The 14,818-nt window shown below is 38.8% G+C and overlaps 1 protein-coding gene across 3 annotated transcripts in view; it reads right to left on the reverse strand.

Annotated features, from left to right (window-relative positions):
- Window positions 1-11,171: 11,171 nt before the first annotated feature.
- Window positions 11,172-14,818, reverse strand: part of LOC124719065 (F-box/LRR-repeat protein 7-like) — a 153,633-nt gene continuing 149,986 nt past the window's right edge. For all 3 annotated transcript variants that reach the window (XM_047244746.1, XM_047244747.1, XM_047244745.1), the window contains one exon: window positions 11,172-11,990. In XM_047244746.1, the coding sequence (XP_047100702.1) occupies window positions 11,738-11,990 (253 nt within the window). In that variant the 3' untranslated portion in view covers window positions 11,172-11,737. The remainder of the gene's footprint in view (window positions 11,991-14,818) is intronic.

The raw sequence follows: 14,818 nt of genomic DNA on the forward strand, positions 1-14,818 counted from the left end.
TATTTCCTCCTATTGCCAATACTTTTGTTTTATTTATGTTAATTTTCATTCCATATGTTTTTCCGTTAGTTGCAATGGTGTCCATCAAATCCTGTAATTCTTTTTCCCCTGTGGCTAGAAGGACCATGTCATCAGCAAATCTCAAGCACCCTACTCTTCTTCCTCCAATTTCTACTCCTTTGTCATCTAATGAGCATTGGTCAATCATATTTTCCAAGTACAGGTTGAAAAGAATAGGTGATAAACAGCATCCTTGTCTTACTCCTTTCCCTAGTCTGATCCAGTTTGTACTTTCTCCTCTCACTTTAACTGAAACTTTTTGATTAAGGTACAATGAGTTTATAAGTCTTCTGGTTTTCCAGTCCACTCTCTTTTCCCTCATTATAGTTGCCATCTTGTCCCAAACCACATTGTCAAATGCCTTTTCTAAATCGATGAAGCACATATATAGGTCTCTTCCTTTTTCAATAAACCTTTCCCCCAAGATTCGTAGGAGCCCTATTGCATCTCTGGTGCCCGTATTCCATCTAAAGCCAAACTGCTCCTTGCCGAGATTCTCCTCTATTACTTTTTCAAGTCTTTTATTAATTATTCTTAACATCACTTTGGCTGCATGTGAAATGAGGCTGATTGTCCTGTGCTCACTGCATTTCCTGGTTCCTTGTTTTTTCGGTAATGGAATCATTACTGTTGTCAAAAAGTCCTCAGGCCATTTACCACTGTCATATATTTTATTACATAACCTCAATATTTCTCTTATTCCATTGTCGTTCAAGCATTTTAGTATTTCTCCCGGTATTGTATATGTACCTACTGCTTTGCCATTGAGCATATGTGAGATGAAAAGTGTCAACACGTACCGGTGACCATCGAATCTTCATCAGCCACGTTGATGGAGGAATGGAATGCCCCACCACAAGAACTCCTTAGCAACCTTGCGGCCAGGATTGCAAAGCATACATTGCTGTCTGCAGTGATCACACAGCCTATTAAGAACTGTGTCCTGCCTTTTGTACTGGTCAGGGACCATCATGAATTGCAATGACTTCAGTGTATTTATTATCTTTGAATAAAAGTATTAGTTCTACTTGGCTCATTGATATTTCTTTTAATTCCCTTCTGCACTACACTGAAGCAGTTCTCTCTCTCTGTACGGTCCCAGTTTCAGCGAGTTATGTTACTTGACAGTGACCCGACATCATGGAGTTACTTTTGTCCATAAGTTTTGAACAACAGTGAATAATTGTATGTAAGATACCTATTCGAAATAAGCCTCTCTGCAGCTATATAACTGAGTCCAGCATTTGAGGAGAGGAACCAATTATTAATTTATTTCAGTTGTCGAGTCTATCTATCTAACTCAACAGGGTGGCGATTCTTCTGGAAAACCTGGAATTCTCAGAGAATTACATTTTACGTGGAAAAACCAGGGAATTCTGCATTATTAACCTAACAGTGAAATTGAATTTTATGTAGTTTTATAAGTAAAAAAGTTTAAAATACTTTATATCACTCAAAGTGTGCTGACTATATGAATTTTTTTTGTGCCTATTGCGACTCGGCATCTCCGCTATATGGTAAGTAGCAACTTTCCTTCTCTGGTATTGTTACATTCCATCCTGGATTTTCCAATTGTTTGATTATATGAACATTATTCCTTGTAAATTATGAATGTTTAAAAACTGTGGTCAAACTATGGCTCATGGATGGATAAAAGTCATTATTGTGGTATGCTGACCAACACGAATCCTATCGAACATTTATGGGGCATAATCGAGAGGTCACTTTGTGCACAAAATCCTGCACCAGCAATATTTCTGCAATTGTGGATAGCTACAGCGGCAGCATGGGTCAATATTTCTGCAGGGGAGTTCCAACACAATGAAGACTTTGGAAAGGTCACAGAGCGGTTATCTTTCTTATTTCCATCACGATTAAGGTTATGTGATCAATTATTGGTTTCTTTGTACAGAAAACTGTACAGAAGCTGCACTAGTTATGAAAAGGCTACTATCAAAAAGGTGGCATAATACTCTTACATAAGATCCTCCTCTATAATTTCATAGAACACAGGAAGGGAGAGATGGATTCGTAGTTGAAGATCACTTGTGTATCTCCACTTTTACAGGACAGTTAGTGCTAATGGATTAAGTACTTACTGGCTTCAGATGGGGGCTGAAAGCATATGTCAAAAGAGGGAGGAAGAGATTGAAGTGGGCTGCTATAGGCACCAGAGAGGGGGTTGGGGGGAAGAAGAATCACAAAGAGGGCAGGTAATAAATTCATCTTTTTAAGATAACATTTTGTGAAAAGTGTGTATACAACAATAATAAAATTCAATAATATGAAAATATTCTTCAAAAACGAAATACATATTCAGTTTAGTAACATTACAGTGTTGTATATTGAATAAACAAATATGTTAAGTACAATTTAAATCTTAATTGTAGCATACGGAACTTGCAATGAAGGCACAACTAATCGTTCACATGACTAAGCACTATGGGACTTAACATCTGAGGTCATCAGTTCTCTAAACTTAGAACTACTTCAACCTAACTAACCTAAGGCTATCACACACATCCATGCCCGAGCCAGGATTTGAACCTGTGACCGTAGCAGGCACAACAGTTTCACCCCCTAAACAAGTCTCCCTTCACCAATTCACTGCTGGAGTCCAGTAATATTACCTTATCTGTGTAATGTTGGTTCTTCAGATGAGCCTTTGTACTGCATATCAGTTACCAAATTTTTATGAGAGGGTTTTCATATCACCACAGATTTGTGAAAATTAACAAGTACTTGTCTCTGGGAAGCACAATGCCAGTTTTGCCAATATGAATACATGAGAAACACCATTCAATGGGAAGAATGTGTTCACTGTTGCGAGAAGAAAGAGGAATTATTTAGGGAGGGTGAAAAGTGTAGCAGTCACTGAATTCTAGCCTAAATGGAATCCTACTTGTTATTTGGAGGAAGTGAGGTGAAGATGTTACAGGGAGCATGAGGTTGAATGTAACACATCAGTATTACACCAGATACGATTAAAAAGTGATAGTCAGAAGATATTGAGAAATACAGAATTACAACAAGGTAAGAAAACAGGAAGAGGAATGAATAACACAGTTATAAAACACAAAGGATGGCAGGAAATGTGGTTTGTTCATACTGCAAGTGTTCAGGGATGGGGATATGGGGGAGATAAATTGGGATACAAAATAAAATTTCTAACACACCATTTATGGAAGAGGATCTAGATGTTAGGTTAACGGAAGGGGGCAGAATGAAAGGTTATGTCGGGAAAAATGTTAAAGTCTCTAGAGCAGGGCTTCCCAACGTGTGGTCTGTGGACCCCTTAGGGGTCCGCCGCTCTTTCTAGGGGGTCCGCAGCCACCTTTGACCAAATCATGTAAAATAATGAGTAAAATTATTGAATAAAAATGTGAAAATCAAATTCATCACATTTTTTTTTGTGTGTGTGTAAAACATGTGTACTTTTACTTCAGGCTGTATTCCCAAGCAGCGTTTGCAGTTGCTAAGTGAGAGCGCATACACAGTTTAGTGCCGGTGAATGCGGCTTCTCTGATCAACTGTTTCGCAACAATACGGGGGTCGCTTGAGCCCCGGCTCACGACGCTAGATGCGCTGAAACCTTTTACGCATGCACGGAGTGAGCTTTGTTGACCAAGCACAGCACTCGCTGGTACGTATGCGGCTCCAGGCATCGTTAAATGTTAAACTTGCTTTGTCAGTGCACTACCTATTTCATAAGTCGATTTTTGACCAGTTTATTACTTCTAACATGGATCCGTGGCTGAAGTCAGGATCATTGAAGAAGGGTGCAGTTTCTCCATCGCCTTCACAACAAAGGAAGTTTCCAGTTGGAATTAATGAGGAGGGAGGATGACCAAAGGAAGAACAATCACAAGAAGCTCCAAAGACTATTGATACTTCGGGGTGGGGGGGATGGAGGGGGGTCATTGGGAATATGGCACTTGCATTAAGAAGCTTTCAGTTCCCATGGGTTTCGCCCTGAAATTTAAAGTTATTGTGCTCTTGATTGACTAGGGGTCCGCTAAGGATTTTCGTCTGTAGAAAGGGTCCGCCAAGGATTTTCGACTGTAGAAGGGGTCCACCAGCTGAAAAGGTTGGGAAGCGCTGCTCTAGAGTAAAGTACTGGGTGGGAGGATCCGAATGTCCCTTGTTGTGTAGCAGACACTCAAGTATATAGTTATGTTGTTGAGCATGGCCAGCAACTGGGTACTTGATGACCCCAAACAAGTTGTTTCTCTGTGGCTGTTTGAATATTTAACTACATTTGTGGTGATCATCTCCTGCTAAGAAGCAGCACAGTGAACACATCAGATAGTAAGCAACCCAAGTAGTTTGACATGTTGCTCTGTCTTTTAATATAGTGGAGTACAAGGTAAGGGGTGTTTTACAGTGGTGTTGGACGGTGGCCTGCAATATTTTCCATTCTAAGTGGAATATTGCAGTGGTTACAATTGCAAAAATGTGTTGTGGGGAAGGCCGTGGGAAGTCTGTATCATTTTATGGCTGGACTTGAATTTGCATCCCTGGTAAGAATAATCTGTTAAGGCAAGTAATCTGTTAAGGCAAGAAATGCTATTGTGATTAAGTGTGGTTCTTCTAATGTTTTAGATTCTATGACGTTTGGATGAATGGGACAGGAGATGGTCAAAGACATTAGTTTGTGGATAAAGCCAGTGGATAACTGTTTTCAATATAATTCAGTTTAAGACGTCTATGTTTCATTACTGGTAAAATGCTTCCATTGACTGGGTCTACGAAAACACATTGTCGCTTTACAACAATAATCACAGCCAATGTAAAGCTTCAGTCACAGCACTGAGACAAAAATTACATGGTGCTGTCAACAGAGTGCTACCATATTTTAAGGATTATAAGAAAACTTTTTTCTTTAAAAAAATTGCCTCCAAAATTCAGGTGCATCATATTTGAAATTAAAATAAAAATGTCTAGTGATTGATTTAAAATTCCCACCAGTCTTAAAACTGGCCACATATTCGATGCCACAGGAAATCTACGCCTACGAGGCTACACTGGATTCAACTGGCAGCAGCAGTGCACCAGCATCACAAACTCGAGTTGTGGGGAATTTGCACGCTTGCTGACATTGTCTCCCTCCCATCCACCAGAACACCGTTGAGCCTATGATGTGTCATTGCAGTCAACAGTGATAGTGAACTTGAATTGAAAGTGATTTGTATTATCAATAACAGTGTGCTATTTTTGTTAGTAGCTAGTTTTGTAATGGAAGAAAATAGAAGTTATTTGTATGGCGCGGACTATAAATTGAAAGTAATAGCATAAGCAGAACAACATGGAAACAGAGCAGCTAAGCGGCATTTCAGCCCTCCACCAACAGAGAAAACCATTTGTGGTTGATGGCCTAGTAAAAAAAAAAAAGAGGGACACTAAAATAGTGCAAATAGAGTACTGAATGCAAAATGGCCAAAACTAAAATATGAAGATTTTCAGGGATTTTAAAGGTAAGTTTGGTTTTATAAACTAATAATTTTTTTAGTATGGCTTTGCAATCTAATAATAAAAATAATAAAAAAACTTATTTAAAAAAATTGCTTAAAAATTAATGTGTGTCCAATAGTCTGTAGCATCTTATAGCCCGTAAAATACGGTATTACAAGGAACAGCATAATAATTTGTAACTTCCACAAACAGTTTAAAACTTATGCAGTAGCAACATATAACAAGTGATGGGAGCATAAATAAATAAGTAAATAAATGAAATATAAATAATTGTCTAAACACTTGTGCATACTAAAAACCTTTTTATTTAAGTTGTTTTCTTGTTCTTAATAATCACATATTACTGTCAAGGAACTACAACACTGCAATCTAATGATTACATTTAATTTTACTGACAGTTTCAGCTTTTGCAACTTGGGCTTAGATGATCACAGAGAAAGTCGGATTTTCTTTGGCAAACTTCCACACAAAACATATACATTTCTTGCGTACTTCAACATAAACACACTGATCCAACCAGGGAAACTGCACAACCTAACATTAGAGCTTAACAAACAGAAGATAATTATACTCACCCTGCAGGAAGTCTGCACAATGAATTATGGAGACTACTGTATCTTCAAGAGCAAGACAGACAATTGAGTCGCCAACGGTGCTCCAGTTCTTGGCATGGCCTTCATGGTATATAAGAAGATAATCAATTAGAGAAGCCAATCCAATAAACAACAGGTTAATGACAATGTGTTTACAGTGTGCAAACAAGAAATACACCACGATCAATGTACATGCTCACACAAATGGGGATAACAAAAAAAAACAATATCAACAGAGAAATTTTGGGCAATACTAGAGACATTGATGACCAAGATCCCCAAAGACGATACAAAAATTTTGTTAAGTGATTTCAATGCACAAATTGGCAGAGAAAAAGTCATCAAAGAACTGTAGGAAAGTTTCTGGTGCACAAATATACAAAGAGAAATGGCATGAGACTCATCGAACTATGCCAGCAAAACAACCTATAGGTTATGTCAATATCCCTTAGGAAATCTCCACAAAAACAGAAAACATGGATGTCACCAATACAAGAGATGGCAGAGTAGGCCATTAGCAATTTCCTACCCGGCCCTGAAGGAGATCCACGATGTTCAACTACGCAGAGGTGCCAATATTGATTCAGACCACTATCTGTCTCAAATCGAGATAAAATTTTAGATTGAAGGAAATCCATCAGAAAACAATGTGCTTAGAAAAGTTTGACCCAAGAAATATCAGACTCCAGTGTAAAACAGGAATGGGAAAAATAATCTGGAAACACATGGGAAGAATTCCATAGAAAGATCGCACAAGCAGCAAAAGAACTAATACCTCAGAAAATGAACACTAAAGACCCTTAGTGGGACTCAGTATGAAAAGACACTAGAAATACATAAACAAGCGTTTCAGGACTACAATAGTAAAAAATCCCCAGAAAGCTTATGTTGTTTCCAAGGATCAAGAAAACAGGCTGCAAAACTTATTAGGCAAACAAAGCAAAAGTACATGAAGGAGCAAGGAGTAAACTTCCACAATCACAACACGAGAGAATTCTACAGGACCTTCTCAATGAAGATCTGTGGGTACACACCTCAAAATTTGTGCTTCAGGAGACCAGATGGAAAACTAGTTCTAACTAACCAAGAGAACTGTCAAGAACTGTCACGTTATTTCTCTGATCTCCTTAACTGCCTCGAACCTGTAACAAGATTTCCAATACAGAACTATACCTCCATCCAACCAGAATCACTCCCACCTACATGTGAAGAGATCACCAAAAACACACACTTAAACTAAAATGCAACAGGACATCTGGTGTAGACAGTATCATTCCAGAATCACTAAAGAACCTTGGACCAAAGTCACTACAGGAGCTTACGTAAATATTCTCTTGAGAAGTAATAATTACTTTACACTGGAAAAATACCTATCAAAATACACTGAAGTCACAAGCAATGGTTTTAAGAGTTTGGGTATCCAGGAATGTTCAGAGTAACTGTATAGCACCAACTTCAGTTTACAATCTTAGTACGGTTCACCTCTTAACAGTGTACCAAATCAAGAAACAGATACTGATGACAAGAATGAGAGCAGGTCACGTGTGCTGCAGCGTGACATGCTCTACACCAGAACAGAATGCACCACAATAAAAACATTTTCATGTATTCAGATACACCACCATCAGAACTGTGAATGAACTGCTGAGAAGTGAGTGTGAGATGTATACTGAGATGACAAAAGTCATGGGATACTTCAGAATATCATGTCAGACCTCCTTGTGGCTGGTGTACTGCAGAAACTCTATATGGCACAGACTCAAGTCGTTTAGTGTCTCTTGCAGAAATATTAAGCCAAGCTGCCTCTACAACCATCCATAATTGTGAAAGTGTTGCTGGTGCAGGATCTCGTGCACAAACTGACATCTCAAATATGTTCCATAAATGTTCGATGGGATTAATGTCGGACGAGCTGGGTGGCCACATCATTCACTCAAGTTGTCCAGAATGTGTTCTTCAAACCAATCACGAACAGTGACTTGGCACACTGTCATCCATAAAAATTCCATTGTTGTTGGGGAGATGAAGATCATGAATGGCTGCAAATGGTCTGCAAGTAGCCGAACATGCTCATTTCCAGTTAATGATCAGTTCAGTTGTACCAGAGGACCCAGACCATCTGTTATAAACACAGTCCACACCATTGTGGAGCCACCACCAACTTGCCACAGTCCGACCCTACCATCCGCTCTTACCCACCTCAAATCGGAACTCAAATGACGAGACAACAGTTTTTCAGTCATCTAGGGTATAACCAATATGGTCAACAGCCCAGGAGAGGCACTGCAGGCGATATCATGCTGTTAGCAAAGACACTAATGTTGGTCATCTGCTGCTAACGTCCGTTAACATCGAATTTCGCTGCACTGTCCTGATGGATATGTTTCTCGTATTTCCCACAATGATTTCTGCTGTTACTTCATGCACTGATGCTTATCTGTTAGCCCTGACAATTTCCACTGCTCTCAGTCATTAACTGAAGGCTGTCAGTTATTGCGCTGTCCACAGCGAGAAGTAATGTCTGAACTTTGGTATTCTCAGCACACTTCTGAAATTGTCAATCTCTGAATATTGAATTCCCAAATGATTTATGGAATGGAATGTCCCATATATTTAACACCAACTACAGTTCTACATTCTGAGTCAGAAATACTTTCACGTGAATCACCCGAGTACAAGTGAAAGCTCCAATGCACTGCCATTTTATATCTTGTGCACATGATACTACAGCCATCTTTATTTGAGCATATTGCTACGTATTTTGTGTTACAGGTTTTCTCTCTTGAACAGGAGTAACTGTTAAGCAATTCCTTAAGAAAGCCTCACATTTATTTCAGTTTAAGCCCAAAGAAGATTAGAAAATTTGCTTTTCAATATTCCACCAAAGATGAAGTTAATGTACCAGTTTCTTGGGAGGAAAAAAAATCGCAGGACCTGACTGGTACACATATTTTATGAAGAGGCATCAGAGTTTATCCATCTGAACAACTGAAGCCACATGCCTAGCCAGGGCCACCAGTTTTAATGAAGTTAATGTGAACAATTTCTTCAGTTTGTTTAAAAAGATTTTGGATGGACTGAAGTTGCAAGCTCAAGTTATATGGAATGTGGGTGAAACGGTGATCACAAGTGTACAGAAACCAGACAGAGTGGTAGTGCGGAGAGGTTTGAAACAAATTTTAAGGATAATCTCTGCTGAAGGAGGCAGTCTTTACTCTAGCAATTTATGTGTCAGCTGAAGGTAATGCTATCCCTCCATTCTTCATATTTCCTAGAGCAAAATACAAACCATATTTTGTCCGAGACACTCCACCTGACTCTGATGTCGATTCCAAAAAGTCAGGTTGGATGGTAGAAACAAATTTTATTAAGTTCTCAAAGCACTTCATTTGGTGTTCTACAAGTTCGAAGGATTGCCCAACACTGCTGTTGCTTGGCAAACATGACTGCTTTGTCTACTGAAGCACTTGATTTATTGGAAGAAAGTGGGGTGGATGTCCTATCATTACGCCTACACTGCAGTCATAAATTGCAGCCTCTGGACCGAAGTCTGTTTGGACCACTTAAAAAATATGTCAGTACTGCCTGTGATGCTTGGATGAGTAATCATCCTAGCCAAATGATTTCAATTTATGACACACCTAGCATCATGAACACAGCTTTTCCACTTGCAACAAACCCATCCAATATCAACACAGGGTTTAGAGTAAGTGGGATTTGCCCTTTCAATCCCAACATCTTTCATGAATTCGCCTTTGTACCATCATCTGTCACTGATCGCCTTCATCCTGATGGTGTCCAAACAGAATGCTGACATTGTAACTGATCCACATCCTCAATATAGTCCTTCCATTGTGTTTTCCACTAATGCACCTACTCCAAGCACACCATCATTGTCCCAAATTGTAACACCAGAAGAAATTCGCTCTTTTCCAAAAGCAGGCCCACAAAAACTGTCTGTGGCAGGAAAAGGAGAGAAACTACTATCTTGACAGACACTCTTACCAAAAATGTACTCGCAAAATTAAACAAGTGTCAATTACTAGGCCTATTTTAAGAGAAGACAGGCAAAAGGGCTGCAACTCAAAAAATAAGGAAGGTAAAACGTTCTCGGGGAAATGATTCAGAAATGACGGAATCTGAAGACAAAACGTCAGATATAATAAGCTGTGCTGATTCTGAGGATAGCCTGTATTTCCCACTAAGTACAGACACTGAAGAGGAATATGAGCCCAAGTCTCCACCATCTTGAGAATGCCCACCAACACAGACTACTAAGGAGAACAGCACAAATGTAGTTCAAGAAGACAATTTGGAGCAATATAATGTGAAAGACTTTGTGATGGTGAAGTACAGTGTATGTCTGCCTCCTGGAAAGATATTGGAAATTGATGGTGACAAAACATTTGTTTCCACAATGGTAAAGGAAAAGAAATTTTGGAGTTGACCTGATGTTCATGACTCAATTTGGTATAACATAAGCAAAATTGTGTGGAAACTAAAACCATGGGTTCAAGTGAGCAATCGAGCTACTTTCTTGGTGGACTTGAAGTTGTGATTCTGTAATTTTATTGCTTTTTTTAATTTTATCATGTAACTTTTCTATGTTCATTTACTGACTTAATAATATTATAATACTGTCACCATTTTGACATACACTAATACAAAATGTACCAGCAACTGAAAGATCTAAAAGTAAGAAAGTGTCAACACCATTTGTCCTTCATATTGTATTGAAATGAAAGTGTCTTAGTTCCCAACTTGTGTTTATTCCTCAGAACCTCTTAATCATGCCAATTTACCCCAGCACATATGGGGTAAATTGTCATGTAACGTTTTAGTAAAGATTTTTACAAATTCAGCACAGAATTCTAAGTAATATTTTCATCATTAATTAAGAGCCAAGGGATACCACTACCTGCAGCATCAATCATGTAAGTGGAAAGTATTATAGGCAAAAATAGAAAAATCATAAAGCAAAAACTATGCCAACTAACACCAGTCTCCCCTACTGAAAAAAGAACTTTTATTTTGACAAAATTTGCATGTAATACAAATAAAAAGTGAAAAGATATGCCAGAATAAAACCTATGGGACAAACAGGTAAAACAAACATTTAATAATAATTTTAAATTAATTGTTTTTTCACAATCAGACATGCTAATCCTGCCACTGCTATTTAAGAATTGCTACCTCACCAGTGCTAACATTATATCACTTAAAGATAAGTGTCACTGCAAATCCATTGTTGTTACGACAAGAATTCAAACAATGTTATTGTACATGTTTTAAATTTTTTCCACACATTTCCAAAATTATTTGTAATTATCTCCCTTCAAAACTGTTTTTGTTTGATATGACATTACGGCAAAACTAGTTTAGCTACATTATACCAAAAATAATTAATTATTTGTAGCCTGACAGCATTTAGCAGTCCACAATGACACACAATCCAGTAATGACAGAGTATTAAATTTTGGCCCAGTTACAATGTTCCAGATGAGATGTAACAAGTATTTACACTTATAATTCCCTATAGATACACCGTATCACTTTTATATGTCATCTAGAATGAAAACTGATATACTGCTTTCATCTTAAACACTAATATCTCACATCCTATCACTGCTATTGCTAATATCACCACCACTGCCTCTATCACTTTCCGAATGGTCATCCATTGTGTCATACGCATTTTCAGGCACTGCATTCTCCTCTGCAAATTCCACATCACTCTCGTCACTTGTAATGTACAAAGCTGATTCCACAGCCTGAACGACACCGTACACTTTAAGATTGGGAATCTGCTCAGTCAGGCCATCTACGGCTTTAGGGTCACCTCGACACCCTTCGACTCCCAGTTCCCTGTATAAGAATGAAAACACTGCTTTTACTAGTGACAATTAGACCATCCAATTGAGGTACATCTATATTGTGTATGTTTGTACAACAGAAACTTTAATTACATATGTGCAGACTCATATTTCCTCAGACAAAAAATTATGAGAAAAGAATCTAAAGGGAAGGGACAAAAGACAGCAAAATAAAATGAAAAGGGGAGGGGGGAGTTAACATGGGGAAAACGGGTAAATGGCTGCAGGAAATACAAGTTAATACTACATATAAATTTTGAGAGACTCCAGTACTGTGCAGTGTGCAATACAAATGTTACTCATGGTACAGACTGAGGTCAGGATGACTTTAAAAATGCAATGTAAGGTCAGTCCTTAGGTGCACCACGCAGACTCTGATATTTGGGGAGATGATCCTTCTGGCATAACATGTATGTTATCATTTAAGTCCAGCATGTTGTGCTGCGCAGCAGTAAGTTGAGCCTATAGTTGGTCAACTTTGCTCTAGACAACAGTTGATGGTGGCCATTTAGTCAGGTAGAGAGCTTATTGTTGGTCACATCCCTGTAAAAGGCTATGAAGGATTTTACGGCAGACAGCCCAAAATTCAGGTAATGTTACACCCATGAACCTGATAACTTTTCACTCCTGCAGCAACAAACTTAGGGAATTCTGAAAAAGATTTAGCTGCAAAATTGTGAACAGGTTATTTAAAACAGTTCTATATTAATGTAAGAAGAGCTCTTTGAAAAGAGAAAATAATGAGTTCAGAATAGAAAGATAAGTCACAGTGTGTCCAAATTTCAGGATGGAGATGCCAAATGCATACTACTACTGACTACACAAAGCGTAACTCAGCAGAAACAAAAAAATCTGTTAGTATATCGACAAAGAACGCTGACATGGCAACAAGAAAGCCCTTGAACTACTAAAAAACACTTATCACATTCCCAGTTACACAGTCACATCATTTTGTATTACACTGAAACCTATGCTCACTATAAAGCCACTCCCAACATTTTCTTTTCTTTTCTTTTCTGTTCTCTTTTCCATATGCTATCCATATACCAAAGGGTGTGCCCCTAGGGAGTTTTTTAGGGCCCTTACTTTTCTCAATATATATAAATAACCAAGTGGATGATGTCACAAGTTTCCTGAGGCTTTTTGCGGATGATGCTGTTGTATACAGAGACATTACAGCGGTAGGAATCTGTAGCGAAATGCAGGAAGATCTGTAGAGATTCTACACTTGGTGCAGGAAGTAACAATTGACACTGAACATGAAGACAGAAAGACCTTTACTGTATAATTACATGATTACGGATCAATCAATGGAAGACATTACTTCCATAAAATGTCTAGCAGTATGTGTATGGAGTGATTGGAAGTGGAATGGCTACATAAAATTAATTGGGGATAAGGCTGATGCCAGACATTCTTTAGAAGAATCATCGGGAAACTTAGCCGATCGACAGAGGAATTAACTTACAGAACACTAGTTGAACCAATATTTTAATACTGCTCGTCAGCCTGGGATCTGCACCAGATTGATAGAGGGAATAGAGAAGATCCAAAGGGAAGCAGAACGTTTTGTTAAAGGTTCGTGTAGTAAGCGTGAAAGCCTCGTGTAGATGCCAAGTCAACGCCAGTGGTAGATGCTGCAAGAGAGATGTTCTATATCGTGCATGGTATGGTCTACTGTTAAAATTTCGAGAGTGTCATCCAATATATTGCTTCCCTCTATCTATACCCAACAAAAAATCTGAAGATAAAATGAGAGAAATTGGAGCCCACATGGAGGCTTGCCAGCAACTGTTCTTCCTGCAGACCATAGTGACTGCAATAGGAAAGAGGAACTGACCGGGGTACAGAAATTGCCTTCCACCACTCACCGTAAGATGGCTTGTGCAGTGTAGATGTAGATGTAGGCAGTGTTACTAGAAGAGAGGTTACAGCTGGAGGAAAGGTGACTGCTTAGGCTTAAGGAGATAGGAAAACCATCCAGGAGAAGTTGACGGAGACTCTTTGGAAAGCATATACATCACATTAGTAGAGGACATATATCAATGAACTAGAGTGAATTTCCACTTTGCTGCAGAGAATGTGCCAGTCTGAAACTCCTCGGCATATCAAAACTGTGTGCCGGGCTAGGACTCCGACCCAGAACCTAAGCTTCCACGGGCAAACGCTCTACCGATTGAGCTATCCGGGCAACTCTCAACTCACTCTCACAGCTTCCCTTCTGCCAATTTGGACAGTAAGAGAGGGATATTAATGGAAGTAAAGCTTCTAGGGCAGAGCATCGTCTGTGCCTGGGTAACTCAGTTAGTACAGCATTTGCCTGTGGAAGGTAAGGCTCTGGGCTGGATTCCCAGTCCAGCACACAGTTTTGATATGCCAGGCAGTTTTAAGCAATTAATCAACTACGTGTTCAGACCGTGCTGGCCACACACCATCTCATTCGGTGGCAATGGCATGACATGGATGAATTATGACACTACATTAATAAATATGTACAGATCTCACGTTTTCAGTGTATTGTTCAGTCTCTAAACACTCCTAAATAAACTTAATGCACAAAACAAAATATTGCAGTGATGTGGAGATTTCAATATTGACTTTCTTAAAGGCAGGAAATGCGAGTATGAGCTGTCACGTCACTAATACAAACTACTTGGCTCCACCTTTAAAAGATCTAATTAAGAAATCTGCTTTCCATCACATTTTTTTAAGTATAGAAAATCAATAATATTCAATCTAAGCCTTAGACACTACAAAGGTCAAGAAGCCCACTTAATAACAGAAAATCCTAACTCCAAATGGCAATGCCTATTTAAAAAA

This window comes from Schistocerca piceifrons, chromosome 10 (assembly GCF_021461385.2).
Source record: "Schistocerca piceifrons isolate TAMUIC-IGC-003096 chromosome 10, iqSchPice1.1, whole genome shotgun sequence".
Taxonomy (NCBI): Eukaryota; Metazoa; Arthropoda; class Insecta; order Orthoptera; family Acrididae; genus Schistocerca; species Schistocerca piceifrons.